The sequence below is a fragment of the Phyllopteryx taeniolatus genome, chromosome 11 (assembly GCF_024500385.1).
Source record: "Phyllopteryx taeniolatus isolate TA_2022b chromosome 11, UOR_Ptae_1.2, whole genome shotgun sequence".
In the NCBI taxonomy this organism is placed as follows: Eukaryota; Metazoa; Chordata; class Actinopteri; order Syngnathiformes; family Syngnathidae; genus Phyllopteryx; species Phyllopteryx taeniolatus.
The window spans coordinates 22,909,673-22,929,627 of NC_084512.1; the positions used below are offsets into that span (position 1 = coordinate 22,909,673).

At 41.3% G+C, this 19,955-nt stretch overlaps 1 protein-coding gene across 3 annotated transcripts; it reads right to left on the reverse strand.

The window, feature by feature from the left end:
- Positions 1-2,930: 2,930 nt before the first annotated feature.
- Positions 2,931-18,658, reverse strand: LOC133486223 (bifunctional 3'-phosphoadenosine 5'-phosphosulfate synthase 2-like). Of its 3 annotated transcripts, XM_061791055.1 has the most exons (13): positions 18,399-18,657; positions 15,776-15,890; positions 14,660-14,895; positions 13,910-14,048; positions 13,660-13,778; positions 11,662-11,775; positions 10,353-10,464; positions 8,175-8,380; positions 7,682-7,817; positions 6,416-6,684; positions 5,918-6,147; positions 4,191-4,335; positions 2,931-3,214 (listed from the first exon to the last, which is right to left on the reverse strand). In XM_061791055.1, exons 1-12 carry the CDS (start codon positions 18,423-18,425, stop codon positions 4,194-4,196), a joined length of 1,845 nt encoding a protein of 614 aa, XP_061647039.1. In that variant the 5' UTR covers positions 18,426-18,657; the 3' UTR covers positions 2,931-3,214; positions 4,191-4,193. The 3 variants fall into 3 exon arrangements, with proteins under 3 accessions (XP_061647039.1, XP_061647038.1, XP_061647040.1); XM_061791054.1 differs by having other exon boundaries at positions 2,931-4,335; XM_061791056.1 differs by lacking the exon at positions 2,931-3,214 and having other exon boundaries at positions 4,272-4,410; positions 18,399-18,658.
- Between the last annotated feature and the right edge of the window lie 1,297 nt (positions 18,659-19,955).

A 19,955-nucleotide genomic window follows, 5' to 3' on the forward strand; every position in this document is an offset into this window, starting at 1 on the left:
GGGGGGGGGGCCGGTCCAAATGGCTCCAATGTATAAAACTGAAGATAATGACAGTACCTCAGTTGGGGATAAAGGTGCAAACAGTATGGTCCAATATGGATATCTAATATGATTCAAATCCAAAATGATCATATTTAGCAAAATGCTGAAATCTAAGGAAAACCACAATTTCAGGAGAAAAAAAATATCCAAGAAGTATCCAGAAGAGGTCATCATTGGCATATAAATCAAGATGTAAATCCCCCAGATAAACCATCCATCCATCCATTTTCCATAATGTAGACTATAGAAAATTGATGGATAAGGGGCCATTTCAGTGATGCAACAAATGTGTAGTATTATATATTACAAGCATGTTCTTCTGATTTTTAAATACAGTGCTGCCTTGAGATATGAGTCTAATTCTTTCCCTGCCCATGCTCGTAACTTAAAACAGCTGTATCTAAAATAACATTTTCCCATAGAAATTAATGGAAACGCCATAAATCCATTACAACACCCCAAAAAAAAAAAAATTTGTAACGTGTTTTAAACAAGGAAATTAGCACTTTATAATTGTACTTTATAATAATCAGTAGTACTAACATAATTACATAGAATGTAAATAATTAAACAGTTTGTGCAACGTGTTTAATTCATTGCAGCTCCTTAAACAGCTTGAAGCCTCTTTATGAAGAATGAGTCACTGTCTGCCAAATTGCTGCTTGTTGTGAAGTGAGACGAGTTCACTGCCACCATCGAGCACCCGCATCTCAAATTTTTGCTCGCAAATCAAAGGGAAAAATGGGCCAAACCACAGCTCCTATCTCAAAAAACTCGGAAGTCGGGTCACTCGTATCTCCAGATACCAGGGTATTTATATTCCACGAGCTTCAGTGTGTTCAAATAATTACATGGAGGGCTGGATCTAAATGTAATCTCAAATTTCCTATCTTCAGTCACCCAAATAAGCATTTGATGATGATCGATCAGAAGCGCATGGAGAATCCATAATCAATGTGGCGGAATAAATAACTAATTACATCTGGACAAAGCCTTCCTCTGGAACAATGAAGGCATCACAATATGCACACCATATTTTACAACTGTCAATATGGCTTATTTAAGAGTCATCGTGATCATCACTACGCACGTTGAACAGCATGAATGTGGATTGAATTAGGTTACACTCAAGAATCCAAACCCCCAGGAAGTGCGCCCCACATTCAGAGAGATTTACTCCAACAGCTGTCCTTGTCGTTCCTTTGCATCACGACATGTCGGCTGCGCCATAGTTGGGGGATTTTATTAAGTCCCAGGCAGTGCAGCTCAGCACATTTGAAAATTGGGTTACCTGGAACATCACAGATTAAATGATCTGATCCCATGTAAGGCTAATTAAAAATCTGCTTCTTGCAGGAGAAGATGGTTGCGCTCGTCACGAGTACGCTCATCCTGCTTTAAGCCCGGCACACGGCTTAAATACTAGCTGAATTAATCATCAGTCATACAAATGTATCCAAACACCTCATAAGTATTACTTGACAGTAGCTCTTTAACCTATTACGATACCAGAATGGCAAAGGAAGCATTATCGGTGTAGAAAAGGGCTGTGCAAACTTTTTCCACGAAAGGAAATAGTTACAGTAGCTGTCCAAGTACCACCGACATGATTGTTCATCCAAAATGAGACAGAGGTTTGATTCCCAAAAAGTATATTTAATATAATTGTAAGACACCGTAACTTTATGGATACATGAAAAAAAATTACTTCATAATTGATTAAGTATAAATATTTTTAAACTAAAGTTAAATACAACTGAACTGTACTCAGGTAGTGCTTCTTCTGCATACAACTAGAGGGAGCTCTTTGACAATCACTGCTCAAGGTCAAACACGCGTTTGGTGTTATCAGTCACAAAGCAAAAAGTTATTCGTATTAGTGTGATACGTAAACATATTTTTAAATTGCATGATACAAGATAATCCTTTAATGATGCCGAGATAGGAAATGCATGTGTTTGGGTAGTGTAGGTTAAAGCAATACATAACAGATTAATTCAAAAAGAAATCTAACAATAAAGCAAAACATATGTATAGTATATAGAAACTATTATATAGAGCTTTTTTTAAACATAGGATAAAGTGGCATGTATTTTTGAAAATTTTATCTTTAGCATTCAATACACATTTAATATAAAAAAGTATGAAATCTTGTAGCATTCTAATTCATTAACAATGTTAAGTAAAAGACAATCATGTGAGAAACTTTATTCTGCTTTTTTTTTTACATTTAAAAAACAAACTTAAAAAATGAAAGTTTGTTGTTTTAATTTGAATTCTAAAAAAAAATAAAAAAAATACATTCACTCTTAAAATATTGAAATTACTCAACCTAAACAATTTAGTAAATGTCGAAGCTATGCTGCTTATATGTAAGTATTTTCAAATGACGACATGCAAACTCCACACAGCTTAGGGCGAGTGAAGATTCGGACCCTGAATCTCAGAACTGTGATGCAGAAAGTCTCACCACGAGCTCACTATGCTGCCTCCAAAAGCGAAACAGGGTCAGACGACAGAGAACCGTACGTAAATCGGAACGCGACAGTATCACTAGTCATATGTACAGTCAATATTTGTATTAAAAACACTTCAATGCCATTAATGACGCCTTATTTGCAGTGCGACAACATATTCTTACGCCGTGCGCCGTTCGTAATCACGTCGTAAACCGAGGACCTCCTGTTGGTTTAATTGATCAGTATTTTGAGTTGTGCCTGTAGCAATTTAAGCCAACAGAGGGCGACGTTGTGCTTCTACTTTTTTTTTTTTTTTTTTTCCCCACACAGGAGTCAACCAAAATACCAACTGATACCAAATACAGTAATGTATTCCAATCCATGACATTTATATGTAGAATCCACAAAAGACTGTGTAGGAAAGAACAATTCATAATAACAAATAAGTTTATTTATTACTGCATCTTACATTCATATCTTCATCCTCATATTCCAAGCGTTTGCATGCCAAATTTCACAGCAACACATGCATCCCCGGAGTTATTTTTAGTACTTGTATAGACCTTTTCATGTTTGTAAACAATGGGCGGCAGGGTACTTCCAGGTGGCAGAAAAGCGAGTGACTGCTGATGACTTCAACCGGAACAATGACCAAAACTTGTTGGGGTTGCACTGCCAAATAGCTCCCAAATGGTTGTTTTATTTTCCATTTACTGAAAAAAAAATAAAAATAAATAAATTTAAAAAAAAAAGAAGCATCCAGCAGAACCTGTGGCTGAAGAGGATAATCGAGTGGGTGTCCTAAATAATTGTACCGAGAAGATTGCAAGGATTAACCACTTCTAAAGGGACCAACCGGGAACCAAACCTCCATAATCAGATTTTTTGAAGATATTTTCTCACAGGTACGAATAAAATGTTCGGTTGGGTTGTCTTTGAGTAATTTAGCAAAACAATGGCTACCCTGATAGTTGATGACAGTCCACAAATGATCATGTTAACTGAATTCCCACGTCTATTTTTTGAATCAACTTACCTGTTGAAATGTAAATTATGGACATCATGGCGAAAAGGTCTATACGCAACGTTGGCATTTTTCGGGCAAAGGCACTTTCAACTTGTATGTATGCTGTACTGTATGACATTAGAGCTCATGTAATATAAACTTTAGGCACTTTAGGTAGTGATGGCATTTCATTAAGTTAATAGAAAGAAACAAGTCTTAAAATGCATTCAAATGTGGAATCATTACATGAAGTTTACCCATGTATCCTTCAAATAATACATGATATGGTGCTCATAGTTAAAATAGATTCTTATGTGACTTCTGCTGTGTAAAAATACATGGCATGTTGATACGCATTCATGTCCAGTTGCCAATTTATAAGGTAGACTGTATAATCATCTGTGTGTACTGAACCAGTTCCAAATATTTCATCTCAAAAGGAGTTGGACTGAAGCGTAATAAATTGGCAAGGGAGTGCAATTGCACAATGGAATGATAAATCAGACAAGTTTCAAAGGAATGTGCGTGAACTACTTAGAAGTACTTTGATTTGGTAAAAGGTTCCCCAGCACCCACATGAGTTAGAATGCCACTTTACTTATTATACTGGCCCTACAAATTCAGCACAGCTAACTAACTGATAATAATCCTCATTGTCTTGCAGAAGTAGAGCAGCGTCGTACTGGTTACTTGTCCTTTTGCAGGGAGTTGTAGTAGTCCACCAGCACCTTCCAGGCCTTGGGGGCCATGAAGCCGTCCGGTGGGTTCTCTCCGCTGCGTGCCAAATTTCTCATCTTGGTTCCGGAGATGAACTCGAAGTCGGCATGACTAACAGGAAGAGAAACACGGAGGGGGAGAGGGGCAAGGTCAGGTCACGGCGAGATTGGAGAGGAGATATGACGTCTGCAAAAACAACGTGGTACAGAAGCAAAGTCAATCCATACACGTATCATGCGTCCGCTTTCAGGCTAAGAAAAACAACGACTGAAATTGAGGACACATACGATTCGGCCCACAAAATAAAATAAAAACATAAGATCTAGTCAACAGGACACAACGCAATATTTGTTAGAACCACAGGGTGGCCCATCATGTGCACAGACACTAAAATACAAAAACACACTGAAACAGCATGCACCTATCTGTGCCATGTACATCATCTGGAGCAGTTCAGATGCAATATTTATATAATAACATGACAAAAACATCAAACATTTGAATAAAGTACATGTCATAAACACCAAAGATGCTGATTATTAAAAGTACGACCTCCCTGTGAATGTATTTTGCGAGATGAAGTTGACTTTAACAAGTTTTGCTCTGACCAACAAATCGGAGGACAGCAAAATGCTGATGTGATTGTGGGTGAAAAACACCTGTGAGGTGAAATTGAAATCTGACTGGTTGAAGAAACAGTCACATTGCTAATAGTTAAGTTACATCGATCAGCACTACTGCTTCTGAAGGCCCTGGGCAGTTTAGATTGACATGGCAACACATGGAGGCTGAAATCTGATTGGACAATAATATCTAACAACCACATGGAAGAAGGGCAGCCAAGAGAAATGCTATAAATTGAAGAGAACAGACTGTACTATTGCTTAGTAGTGACGCGGTAGACTTGAACTAAAGTAGTAGAATTTTACATCACTGGTAGGCGTTGTACAGACTAGTTGACTTGTTGACTTCACTACTCCACAGTGACCTCAACTCGTAGCTAATTACATGTTTTTGGCTTGAGGAGTCAGTCAGCAGACCCCAAATGAAATTAGTCTTTCACCTTAATTGGTTTAAATTGTCTTTTATTTCTGAATGTGCAGCTTTGGAAAGTGAGGGAGAACCAGTAAAGGGGGAAAAGCCAGGCTCTAGCAGGGTTTTGAATAACTTTTCGGACCACACTATCAAAGTGGAAGGAGAGTGGGGGATTATTTCTCTGCACACAAAGAGGTCTGTGATTATTTGCAAAACATGCCGAAGGCGCCGCTGTGGTGAGCCCAGAACCAGGACAGGGTTCCCCATATGGTCAAGTTGTACCCGGCTGTCCCAGAGGCCAACACAGGATTTGTTTTCTCTGGCATTCCCTTCTCCTTGTGATTTAAAGAAACAATTATAGTTTGTACTGAGGAAATATCACTGATGTCATTGGCGACTAGTCGACTGGACTTTCATCACATTAGTTTGAAAGAAATCTGAAGTTGCGCAACCCCTAGTCACCAGTAGTACAAGTAGTACACGGTTGTCAACTAGTGCAGTTTACCTCACCAGTAACGTAGTTATCTTACTAGTATGCCAAAGGTGTCCTACTCGTGAGGACACAAACTGTACTTGTACATGGACCAAAATCTGGGTCTAAAGGGTATCAAATAAATGCTTGAACGGCTTTCCAAAGGCAGGTATTTTCTTAGCTCACCGCTCTGGGTCAAAAAAGTCCATGGCCTTCTTGGACTTGTTGTATGCAGCAACCCTGAAGGGGATGATCTCAACCGAGGTGAGGCCCGGCGCCATGGTGAGCACTTTGCCACCGTGCGTGGGTTCATAAAGGTCCTTCTTGGTCTGCGGGTGGGGCATGCCCGCGGGGTCCCGGCCGACGATGTAGAAGTTGGCCCCTGCGACCATGCGGGCCCTGCAGTGCCACTGCACCTAATGGAGAAGTTCAAATTCAGTCACATCTTTGGAGGAGGCCTGGGTCATTTGGCCTTATAATAAAATTCCTGATTTTTTTTCTCTCACAAAAATCATGTTTAATCGATTTCCCCCTATTCATTTATGGAAAATGCAAATGAAAATAACAAATTGAGGTTTTGCTTTTTCCTTTCTGGGATTTGCTTTATTTTTCCTGATACCAAATTTAACTTGCATGAATTAAGTTGACTACTTTTGCTTCCTCAGTGAAATGACATTTCCTTGCCTCTGTGGGTCCGGCGTACATCATGGGCGAGGGGAAGATGGCCACAACGGTGCTGGCCGGATCCAGGATGCCCTCCTCCAACACGGCGGCGTGCTGCTTCATGCGCCAGTCCAGGGGCACGTCGTCGTCTTTGGTCCAGCCGCCGAGCGGGTGCAGCAGGAGGACCGGGTTCTTGTAGCCGCGCTCCAGGAGCCGCCGCTTGGTGTCCTGCATCAGCAGAGCGTGGCCGTTGTGGACCGGGTTGCGCAGCTGAAATGCAAATACTGCATCTGGGGGAAGACAAAACAAGCCATTTGAGCATTTATTCCATATGCTTGATGTCCGAGCTGAAGTTCCATGTGCTGGTACGCTGTTTTTCCTCCCTTTTAAGTAGAACAGTCGAATGACTTGCACTACTGTTTGACTTTTCTGCAAAACCTTGGCCTACTACTGGGACAACTAAACGTTACAACGTAAGGCAAAACTAGAATTGTGCTTTTGGGGCCATTAGTATGGTCCACGTGTGATACATCCCTACTCGTTGGGTCTCGTGTAACTTGTGCAGCATAGTAGTTTACTTGTATTAAGGATTTCATATAAATGCTAAAACAGCTTTAGATAATGACCTCTAATTGGAACATTACATGATAAAATTCTATGAGTAAACATCGAGTGATGCACTAGTAGTACTAGGCACGCAGACGTCAACTAGTGCACAGTTTTACCTCACTAGTAACATGCAGTTGTCCTACTGGTATGCCAAGTTGTATTACTAGTGAAGAGAGAGCATACTAGTACATGGACCACAGCTGGATTTTGAGCAATTATTTGCATCGCACTAGTTTTTATTCATCGATCGGCGTACCAGTAGAATTTTGAAAACAAATGCTCCAACGGCTTGCTATGAAGCCTTATGGGCATTTATTGGAGTTGATATCCTACTAGTGCGCGGAATTTCCTTACTAGTAAGGATAAACAGCGTACTAGTGCATGGACCTTTAAGCTGGACATCAAGGTTATCGAATAAATGCTTAATCGGCTTTCCAGAGTGTGCTCGTGCGTGGATTTGTTCTTAACCAATCATGCTTGCACCGGAAACATCTTAAACAGTCAAAGCTGACGATTCCATATTACAAACACCACCATGCGGGTCGAACTTTACCACTTTATATTCTAATCTGCACGTTTGCTATGTTCTTCTGAAAGACAAATGGCACAATCAAAAATGCCTCAAAGTTGATTTATTTGCTCTTGCCACAAGTGGCATGTTGTATTATTCTATTCTACCTGCTTTCATGTCTTTGAATTTTTGTTTGAGCTCCCGCGGAGTAAAGCGGTACTGGTCCAGTCCGTCGTTCCATTTAATGGGCTCGAGCAGCTCCAGGTCACCACCAGCCAGCCAGTCACCTCCCTCCATAACCATCTGCACGGAAGTTGGATATGTCAGTTTGTTTCAACCCTTGTGCCCATGTTTATTACCCTTTGGACACCTTTGTGGCAAAAATGTACACACAAAAAACTTCTATAAAATCTGTACATCAATGTTATTTCTTCTTTTGCTTGAATATCTTAATCAACTTTTCAGCCCTGATCAGAAAACAGGCTTACTCAAATGTATCTTCACTCAGGGGATTTTGCCACATGTATGAGTTCAATTTGGAACATGTCTCCATTCATTTCAATTGGATTTTTTCCATTGGAAATGTGGAGTTGTGGAAAAAGACGGAACTGTGTATACGTATGCAAAATATCAATAACAATATCTCTTAAGAGATGACACCTTGATGTAAGGGTGTTGCGGATACGTGGTTCCCCACTGTCGCGCACAACGTTCCTCCTTGCGGTGTTCATAGAACTCCGGGTTCCGCAGAATGGCCACCCGGGAGCCCCCGTACTCCAGCGCGATGGCCGCACAGCCGTCCAGCTCTTGCTTGGTCTCGGTGCTGACGGGCAGGACGATGGGGACGGACATGTTGATGGCGCCACCTGAGATGGAAACGGACGAAGTGATCTCAATGGGTCAGGCGAAGCGCAATGTACTTCTGGTTCATGAATTCCGATCGGAGGTCATTATTTAATGCCACTCGAACATATATTCAATATCCTTGATATATAGGACGCAGAGATGTCATACAGTAGTGGAAAAAACGTTACTAGTAAGACACAGTCATTCTGTATGTGATGTACCAATGTGAAGGGAGCTGTGATGTATTTTGATTGGAGATTTTGTCTGGTTATTTGTCATTGCATTAATAATAATAATAATAATAATAATAATAATACTAGAACTGTATGTATATTTTTTCGTACAATTTTGTATCCATCACCTTATACAATTTGTTTTATAGTATATGTTTTTATTTGTATTTTGCCTTGTTTTACGCTGCTGTCTCCAGCCAGGTCGGCATTGCACAATAGAATCTGTTCTCAATTGCCTTACCTTAATACATAAAGGTTCAATTGAAAAAATAATAAATACAAATACTACTAGTGTGCCCTAGTCATTCTATTAGTGCGCTGAATTGTCTTACTCGTGAGGACAAACAGCATACTAGTACATGGACCTTCGGTTGGATATCAATGATGCTGAATAAATGCTCAAAGGGCTTTTCCGTAAAGCTTTATGTAAGGCCATTAATCCTACTAGGGACATAAGATTATTCTATTTAACATCTAGCGCGTCACTAGTAGTACACAGTTAGTTAATTAGTTACATGTGGTTCTCCTACTGGTCATACAAGAGTGGAAAACAAAGTTACAAGTAAGACACATTCATTGTACTAGTGCACTGTATTGTCTACAAACAGCTTAATGGAAAGCCATTTGACCATTTATTTGATATCCTTGATACCCAGCTTAAGGTCCATGTACTAGTATGCTCTTTGTCCTCACTGGTAGGAAAACCTTGGCATACTAGTCGGACAACTACGGTACATTATAATAGTAAACCAAAACTGTGCACTGGTTGACAACTGAGTGCTACTAGTACGCATGCTACTAGTTGTTTTCCTACTCGTGTTCAGAAATGTCACAGAGTAGTGGAAGGCAGCTGTGGAAAAAAAAACACATTCCTATAAAAACATATAGCATATAATTGAGCAAATTTGATCTTGGGGTCCCTGTGCCACAGCTGAATTGTGGCCTCAATGAATTTGGTGTTAGTGCTGTAGTCGCTCCTTGATAATTGACCACAGATGTTCTACTGGATTGACATCTGGCAGGTTATCCCATTATCTTTGAAAAAGGTAGTCCCAATTTTAGACGTGTGGCAGGGGGCGAGATCCTGTTGAAATATTCCTGAGCCAGCAGGAAACCTATTCCTCATTTCCGGCTATACTCCTTTCTCTATAACTTCTAAATACTGCTCAGAACGCATCATTCCTTCAACTGGATGCAGTGGACTGACTCCATGGTAAATGAAACAGCCCCAGAACATCGTCTTTTACGGACTGATTGATGTGACATTCCTTTAGGGTCTCTCAGTCTGATCTTGGAACGTGCTGACTGCGTTGACCTTGGACAAAAAAAGTGACTTTCGTCACTAAATATGATCTTTCACCATTGTTCCGCGGTCCAATTTTTATATTTCAGCGGCAGGTGAATAGTAGTGAGCGGTGGATGATGCAATACCAGGAGGGATGATGTAATATCTCGTCAGTCACAAAACTATGCCGGTTTTGTAACATGTAAGCGTTTGTCTTGCCATATCTGACAAAAAAACGCACCAGAGGCATGAATACAGATAGTCATGAGATATTTTTGATACGTCGAGAGACATACAAAAACACAAACAATTGCCTGCTGATCCAATTAATTTGCACAAGGTTGTAGCACATGGACCTTAAAACTGGATATCAAGGATGTGAATAAATGCAAATGATAAATGCTCAAAGCTCTTTCCACAGGTAATGTCCCAGCAGGATAGGACTAGAGAGGATGTGACAGTGTGGACTCTTACCATCCAAGAGGTTGCCAAAGTGCAAGACCTGGAGGAACTCTCGCTCTCTCATGAAGCCCTTCAGAGGACTGGCCCAGCCCTCGGCCAAAACCTGCACCCACTGCAAGTCCAACTGTCGTCAAAGAGTAAAAAAAAACAAAAAACAAAAAACATATTATAACCATAACATCACATACAACCCCAATTCCAATGAAGTTGGGACGTTGTGTTAAACATAAATAAAAACAGAATTCAACAATTTGCAAATTGTTCAACCTATATTTAATTGAATACACTACAAAGACAAGATATGATACAATGTTCAAACTGATAAAGTTGATTGTTTTTAGCAAATAATCATGAACTTGGAATGTTATAGCTGCAACACGTTCCCAAAAGCTGGGACAGGTGGCAAAAAAGACGGAGAAAGTTGAGGAATGCTCATCAAACACCTGTTTGGAACATCCCACAGGTGAACGGGCTCATTGGGAACAGGTGGGTGCCATGATTGGGTAGAAAAGGAGCTTCCCTGAATCGCTCAGTCATTCACAAGCAAAGATGGGGCGAGGTTCACCTCTTTGTGAACAAGTGCGTGAGAAAATAGCCGAACAGTTGAAGGACAGTGTTCCTCAACGTACAATTGCAAGGAATTTAGGGATTTCATCATCTACGGTCCATAATATCATCAAAAGGTTCAGAGAATCTGGAGAAATCACTGCATGTAAGCGGCAAGGCAAAAAAAACAACATTGATTGGCCGTGCCCTTCGATCCCTCAGGTGGCACTGCGTCAAAAACCGACATCAATGTGTAAAGGATATCACCACGTGGGCTCAGGAACACTCCAGAAAACCAATGTCAGTCAATACAGTTTGGCGCTACATCCGTAAGTGACACTTGAAACTCTACTATGCAAAGCAAAAGCCATAAATCAACAACACCCAGAAACGTGAGAAAAGGCAGTAAAAAGTAAAATAATTAGACATTTCTTGAGCGGCAGTATGTGCCCCCCACCCTGACAGCGACTCTGGTACCGTCAGATGAACTTCATTCCAGTCTCCCGTGGCCACAAACGTGTTCCAAAGCTTCCTGGCATCCAAGTTTCATCCGTAGAAAGGCTTGACAGAGTGTGGGAAACGTGACAGACCCCATCAGAACGTGACGTTCCGGGAGGGAATGTACTGAAGTCTGAACCTTATGTAAACGTAGCCTTAGTTTGAGTAGCGGCGAATGCTTCAGGTGCCCTCAAAACATGCCTTCTATCATAACCCTGTGTCCATCTGCTGTGCGCCGTGATAAATAAGGACAATAGAGACCGGAGAGACGGGTTACCTTGGTGATGCTGATGGTAGGCAGCGTGCTTGCGTCGGCCACGGCGAGATTCAGCCTATTCTCTGGAACAAATAGTTCATTCACCTCCTCCATGATCTCCCCCGGCACAATGTTCTACACGCAAGGACAGGAATAAAAGTTCGAACATTTTATGAGGTATTGAACAGAGTAGTATGATCACATTTTCTTTTCAAAATACAACACAAAAAATAAAAAGAGTCCATTCAGATAGCTCTCTTTAGAGCAGAGTTCGTCACCATGGCTACTTGTACTGCCGATCAAACCAGTCCCCTGCCTGGTCTAATTTTTTATGTCGCCCGAGAGCCACTTTGGGTCTGCACCTAAAATGCACTATAAGCCTTACAGTACAACTTAATTTTACCTTCTCTAAACATTTGAATGCAAATTTCCAACTGTTGAATGTTTCAGTACTTTTTGCTGACGTTGCTGTGCTCTAACAAGCAGCTGAAAGTCTTTTATCCATGAATTGACTAAAACATTTCTTGGTTCAGTTAGAGCTGGTATTTGAATAGTCGTCTTCATCACAATGTTCACATTTTGTCACCAGGATGATACCCAACTATTGATCAACAGTAAATTGCCCTTGCAAGGCGTCAAACAGGACGTTCTCCAGGGAAGTGGCCACTAAAGCTTGATGTCATCAGCAGCTTGCAACAGAGATAGCGAGTGACTGGAAGAGTCACTGAAAGCCATACGAGTGGACGTCTTTGGAAATTTTCAGATCAAACACCCATTCAGCTCCTTGCGAGAGAAGGACAAACTAATGTCGCCTGTGATGGTTATAGTGCATTTTAGGTTCATGCTCAAATTTCACCCAAAGTTGAATATTCTTAACTTTTGCTGAGTATTATATAGTAGGATGATTTGTGAACACCATTCTAAAAGATAATGTCAAAACCTGATTCTACAAATGACCAGCAGGTGTCTCTCTACATGAAGAGGTTTCTTTATGAATCAACATTTTCCACCATGGGACAATTCAACCACCTTGCACAAAAAAAAAAATAGGGTTCTTCAGCTTCATAAGGAATTTTGACCAAACGAAATCATGTGACAGACATGACAGATCAGTTATGAAGACACTTGGAAACTGTTTTAAATTCTGAAAAAAATGCATATATATGAAGGTGGCGGCACGGTGGCCGACTGGTTAGCATATCCGCCTCACAGTTCTGAGGACCGGGGTTCAGATCCCGGCCCCGCCTGTGAGGAGTTTGCATGTTCTCCCCGTGCCTGCCTGGGTTTTCTCCGGGTACTCCGGTTTCCTCCCACATCCCAAAAACATGCAGGGTAGGTTAACTGAGGACTCTAAATTGCCCGTAGGTATGAATGTGAGTGCGAATGGTTGTTTGTTTATATGTACACTGCGATTGGCTGGCGACCAGTTTAGGGTGTACCCCGCCTCTTGCCCGGAGATAGGCTCCAGCACGCCTAGTGAGGATAAGCGGAATGGAAGATGAATGATGAATGAATGTATGAAGCTACCAAGCAATGAGTTATAATTCAGATACCCCACAGGTCAGCAGCAAAATCAGCTGCAAACATCGTTTTTTTTCTCATGAACTCATTTTCAAACAGAAACATAAATCTCCACATTGATACATTCACATGTGACCTTATGACTTGCAGTTATGATGTCTAATTTCACAGATAGCCACATAACCACGGCAGATATGTGGCAACAGCTTCTTGGAAAGTATCCTGTGACGCATGCCAGCTGACGTAGCCTTGGAGGTTTATTTAGCAATACACCCATTTGTAAGTTGCTTAGTCTTTATCGCTTGCTTTGTGCGTGTATCAGGGCCAGAAGCAGGATATTTGCCCACACAGTTTTACATGACACAAATTCAACCTTAAGCATATTTGTCAAAGTGTTGTGCTATGGCTGTTCTATTAACAGTCAAACACGCTAAAAAAGATATAGCCATGTAATTGTACTGTGACGAATGATGCTGCATGAATACTTGTCACACCCACCTGCTCGCGGAGCATCTCCAGCACTTGTTGGAGGCACTCATTCACAGAGAGCTCTCCGGTTTTCAGCACCAGCTCCGATGCCTCCGGGCGCTCGTAGTCAGAATCGATCCCTGTGAAGCCTGCCAATAAAATAGTGGAAAAACAAATGCTGTTACAACACTGGAGGCACTCCATTATTCATCTTGAATGAGGATTGAGAACAGGGTGGGGACATGTAAAGCGTTAGCAGTTAAACACTGTCGAACGGAACCTTTAATCTCGCCAGCTCGAGCCTTCTTGTAGAGTCCTTTTACGTCTCTGCTTTCACACACCTCCAAGGGCGCGTGGATAAACACCTCGAAAAACGGGAGCCCGGCGCTTGCGTGGATTTTCCTGGCCTCGTTACGATCCTGTGGGAAAAATGACCAGGCATATGCTAAACAAAATGCTGCTAATGTTACATTAAAAAACTCAAATGTGTACGTCGATGATATAGCGGATTGGCTCGTTTACTGGCACCCCCTGCCACTAAATGAGCCAATCGGCTGCAGAGAGTACCAGTTGTCATAGTTAATATAAATAATTAGAGCCTGAAGTGAAAAAAGATTGTCTATTTGTGGGTGTGGTGTTTATCTATTCAAGTGGACCACAATTTAACGTAAGTAAATATTTGAGGAAATGGTACCTGATGTCACATATAGTTGCTAGGAGTATTTATCTACTGAACTAGGTCGTGACTGAAAGAACATTTTAATGGTCTTCCACTAGATGATAGAAGGCACATAATTAACCTGTGTATCCACTTTTGATGACATTTTAGTTTGGTGGTGTTCTGTGAGGTTTTTTTCTCGAGTAAACTATGCACCTATGTGGGAAAATACTAGATTGGAGCCTGGAGGGCCAAAAAAAGGTCAGGTGTTCATTTATTCACCTTGACCGTGCTCATGGTGATTAGTTGGGCATGGTGTTTATTAGAGAGGAATCTGATATTGGAGGAAATGGTAATCCAACATATGCTGACCTTGGCAAAGGGGGAGATGAAACTTGTGATGCAAACGAGTCCGGCGTCCGCAAACAGTCGGGCCACCTCAGCGATGCGACGGATGTTTTCCTCGCGGTCCTCGGTGGAAAAGCCCAAATTCTTGTTCAGGCCGTGACGAATGTTGTCGCCGTCCAGGGAGTAGCAAGGGATGGCATGGGACACCAAGAACTCTTCCAGGGCAAAACTGATGGTAGTTTTTCCTGCCCCGGACAAACCTGGTAGGAGGAATAAGGAATGTCAAATAACAGTTCCTCAATGCCGGTAGTTGTTAAAGCTTGGATGTTATGTTTTCCTGTAGAACTTTTCATCATGACGTGACACGTTGTTGCTGGTCTCTTGGTGACTCCGAGAGCTAAAAAGAAGTCAGCACGCTCTAGAGCATTCTCTATTCGGGACCCAGTACTCTGGAATGCCTCACCTGCGAAAATTGCAGAGCGGCTACCTCTACAGACATGTTTACATCTCGATTTAAGACCTACTACGACACTCACATTTTGGCCTGTTTTACCGCCACTTCCCTGTTTCCTCCCCACCTCCTCTCCTGCTCCATGAGGGAAATAGCTTCCAAGTAACATGGAACGCCAGCTGTAATTTGTCAATTGGTGAGTTGATTCAAAAATATAAATGGTGGAAATTCAGACATACAGTAGTTAACATGAGGGACTGGCTACCTAAGTGACTTTTCTCTTGCTTGGATTAATGGCAGAGACGTGCTCTTTCGACGGTAAAATTGATAGCGTGCTTTAGAACTGACGTTAGCTAGCAAGCTAGCCATTATGTTTTACTAAATTACTCAAAGACAATGCAACCAAACATTTTATACATAGTCCTACTGTACCACTATTTACAACATGCACTCGATTTTTCCTCCTCACCCACAGGTTCCGCTGGATAATTTGAATTTTTTTAGTAACTAGAAAAAAAACTAGACTCTTTGCGAAGGACCTGCCTGCGCAACCCCAAACACAACAAGTTATTGGCATCGTTTTTTCAGTTCAAGTCCGCAGTGCGCAATCACTTTCACCAGAAGTATTGTTGCCTATTGTTCATTTAAAAAAAATAAAAATAAAATCTATAGCCTATGGTGTGATTTACCTGTAAGCCAGATGGTGCACCCTCTGAACCCGCCCCTGGTGCCCACAACCTGCCCCCTCTTGCTCCGGCTGACATGGTGGGCCTGGTAGACCACATTGGTAGACCTGCTGAGATTCTGTAATGGAAGACAAGAGATGACATTGAAGAGTCAGCTCAAGTTGTTCACTTCTTTTTAAAGATAGAACTGTGCGATTTGACTGTGGCATCTCATGTCTTTTGATACTTTGATAACATCTAATCTTCAGGCTAAAAAGCTCAACTATTCGATGCAATGACCTCGACAGACAGGCATGAGTACATTGACGCCTATGAACGACTCTGCAAATTATCATGTCCTGCTCCAGCCTCTTGACATTGTCATAATTCTGTTTACATAATGTGGCTTTACATTGGTTGATGCCCGTCATTGTCCCCTTATGTATCTTTGGTTTCTACGGTGTACACAGTAGAGTAGTACATACAGTAGTAGAACAAGCCATTAAAATACAAGAGAGCATTAGAGTGTGAGGCGAGCAAATCCCATAAAATGAAACATAATTTCTGCGTAGCTTGAATTCTTAACATGGGTGGGGAACCTTTTTTAATTTTTTAAGTCTCTCCGTTGGCTATTTAAATTCATGAAATAAAAATGATGCAATAAATGGTGTCACGCAATTGTGGGTTGAATGTTTTGGGCCGTTTTTGAAAAGTCTTTAGGTTTTATTGTTTTTTATGAATGTTATCATTTAATTTATCCGCAGACACTCAGTGTTTAGCCCTGAAGTATCGGCACTTGGCAGTTGAATTATGTATGTTTAAAAGAGAAGGGATTTGACTTAAACATGTCATTCCTGAGACATTAGGCAAATGATTTTTTTTCCCCCTCCCCAATACTTACGGAAAACAACTCATCAAAGTCTTAAACAGGAGCTCATGTGAACTAGTTCACTCTGACTCATGTCATATCTTCCCCTCTTGGATATCCAGTCAGAAATTCATCATGGTCAAATTGATACTTTGGGTTTGTCTTCTCCCTGCACACGTGTGCAACGGGCCCATCCCAAGGTTGCGTTGCATTGGTTGGACAACATTGTTGCAATAGTCTAACCCTTTTTCTACTTTCCAGCAGCTTTGAAAATTGCAACAGACCAGGATGCCTTATGAAAGGGGCTGTATTGACATGCAAAGGGGAGGTGTTGAGGGTGAGAGGCGATGGAAGGAATGGTGGTGGTGGCGGAGGTGGGTAGACGCACTGTACAATGTGCCCAGTGTGCTGCCTGCAAAGCCAGCAATGATGTGGCAGCATTCGGGTCCAGAAGTCGCCTTCTTGTATCAACTCTTTACCACTCTTACCTCCACCTCCCTAAATCCTGTACTGTACTACACTACTGACCCCTTGACTGTGGCGCTCTATGTAGCGTCTCAAGGTGCTCCATAGTTCCATCACCTGAGCAGACTGACGGCGTTACTGGATCTTTGAAAATCATAATTATATATTCCTGTCGAGTTACGCTAATAAAAAGGGGGGTATCTTGACAAATAATTAAATCATGCCTTGTTATCACTGTTCATGTATCTACTTATGTTTCTCTTGCTGTGCGGTGTGCTCGGTTTACGAGGGTCCCAAAATACAATGTTTCAGAATGAATTTGTTAAGAAAGAAACTTCCAGGCCATAAATATAAAACAATCAAATGAAAAACTAATAGTAAAGTTGAAAACTTGTTTATCTGTAAAATGGTTAATGGTTTTCTTTGCCCATGTTGAGATATGCAGTACTGCTAACGTCCCAATAACGTCCCGTGGTCATCTACGGCCATAAATGTCCACTGATTTCAGAATAACTTTTTATGCGTCATCAAGAGAGTGAGTGATAGGTGAATCTGTTTCTCCTTGTGCTTGACCATATAACCAAAAGAAGTCATATTTCGCTCCTCGTCTTCTGCGTGTTCTCTGGCTCCGTCCTGAGCAGCATCTGATGCCCTCGCGCGTTCAACAGTGGCCTCTTTCTCATCCCACCTTATGAATAGGGCATATTGACAAGAATTCATGGCTACAACAACTAGCCTATTCAGTCGACATGGGCGCTCGACATCACACCTGGTAGTACAGTAGTACAGACGATGACGGTGTTCAATAAAATATGACTGTAATGCACTTGGAACAGAGTAAAGGCCTTTTTTTTTGTGGCACTGTCTTTGGCTGGGAATTTACACTGACTAGTTCCATAGAGTACACTTGGGCAATGTAATGAGAGCCAATGCAAGAGTTGTATATTTATATACTGTATTTAGACTTAATGGTTCAATTGTGATTTAACAATTGTTCATTATTGTGGTTGTGTTTCTTTAGCAGTGTATAACGCTGTATCAAACTTATATACGGTTCTAATCGCCCACTATAGCCACAATAATGAACATACTGTTAAATTGACACAGTACATCTCTGAATGGAGTCATCATCATCATCAAAGCTCTTGTACTGGATCTCGTTTGGTTCTGCAGGTGTACCTAATGAAGTTGACATTGGGTGAATACAAACGTTGAAGTTATACCGCTTTAAAATCACGTCGACGTGTTTTTTTTTTATCAAACCTCCGCGGCGAATTGGATGACAACTTGAGGCTGACTCGCTCTTGTTCTTACCGTACGAAGCTTCTTCACTCCGGACATTTCCGATGAGGGCGACACCGCCGATGGGACTGCTGGACACCGTGCTCGCTGCGCTTCGCACACGGGGCCTGGGGATAGTGCTGGAGTCGGTCGTCGTTAACTTTTTTTCTTTTTCATCCGAAAACCGAAGGCGACGAGGGGGGCTTTAAAAAGGGCCTCCGAGACACGTAGCATTCCGCTGGCTGGCCCAGCCTCCCTTTCTCCTCCCCTCCTCCGCCCCGCATCCACACTTAGCCCAAGTTAAAAGTTGGCCAATGCCGGAAAGTAACGACACGACACGACTGGGCTGGCGGAACCCCCTCCGAAACGCAGTAAGCCGGGCACAACGTCCACAAAGTGGACTACGGCACTTTTTTCCCTTTTTTTTATGCTTCTTTTTCGCCGCTCAAGATGGTGTAAAGTCTTGGCGACTTTTAAACTCGCTACCGTGACATGATTAATTATTATTTTTTTTGGGGGGGGTTTGGTTGAAGTTCGTTTTACAATTTACCTCCATGCTAGCTCTGGTAGCTTGACCGTTAGCATTCACGGTTAACTATCTTTGGACTCCCGCGTGAAAATGTGTCCACAGTTTGCGGTAATGTGCCGCTTAAGTTACAAGGTCGTTCAAACTAGGCGCAAACCGACAGTTAAAAGTGGGTTTTGTGTCACTAGGTGGACGCAAATAAACCCCCTTAAGGAATGCAATTAAAACATGGTCAGCCCAATGGCCAGTGGTTATCTACTACTCGACACTGTTAAATGTCCGCTAATATTAATGGCCTGTGTATACATTTTATGACTATAAAATGTATTTTCAACATTTCCAGTCATGTTCCCTTCAGTTAAAACCAAACGACGCTTGTTTATTGTTATACGCACTTTTCTTTTTCGTAGTTCCACCATGTAAATGACTACATTGTAGTCCAGTGTTTCTCAACTTTCTACACCTCCAAAAATACTAGTACAAAAATGAGGCAGGTTTTATTACCCAAAAAATATATGTAATATTATTGTAATTATACGTTCTTACGACAGCTGCAAATAACAATATTTTTTTATAATAGATTAGATTATACCCCCCTTGATTAATTGTGGTTCAGTTACTCGTTCGGTCTGTAACATGTCAGAAAATAAGTGAAAATGTTGATCATTGTTTTCCAAAGTAAAAGCAGCTCTTTGCAAATGGCTTATTTTCTTTGACGGACTCCAGCAATCAGAATATTTACTGAAATCAGAGGATTTGGACAATTTTCAAGTTAAATAATGGCTCTAAACGAATCTTATTAAAATAGTTGATTACTTTGACGATCGTTTAGTTGTCAATGCATTATGACACGGAGTTTAAATTGCTTGAATAGCTTTCGATGAAGTTGGGCTTGAAAAAAAAGACTGGTAAACCGACTCCTGTTCGTTTATGTTTTTTTTTTTTTTTTTTGTATAACTCCAGTCAGTTAACATCAGCTATGTTAGAAATTTTCCAATCCAGTTGAAATGTACTGGCAAACATAAAATAATTACATATTGTGTATTTATTAAAACAACCACAGC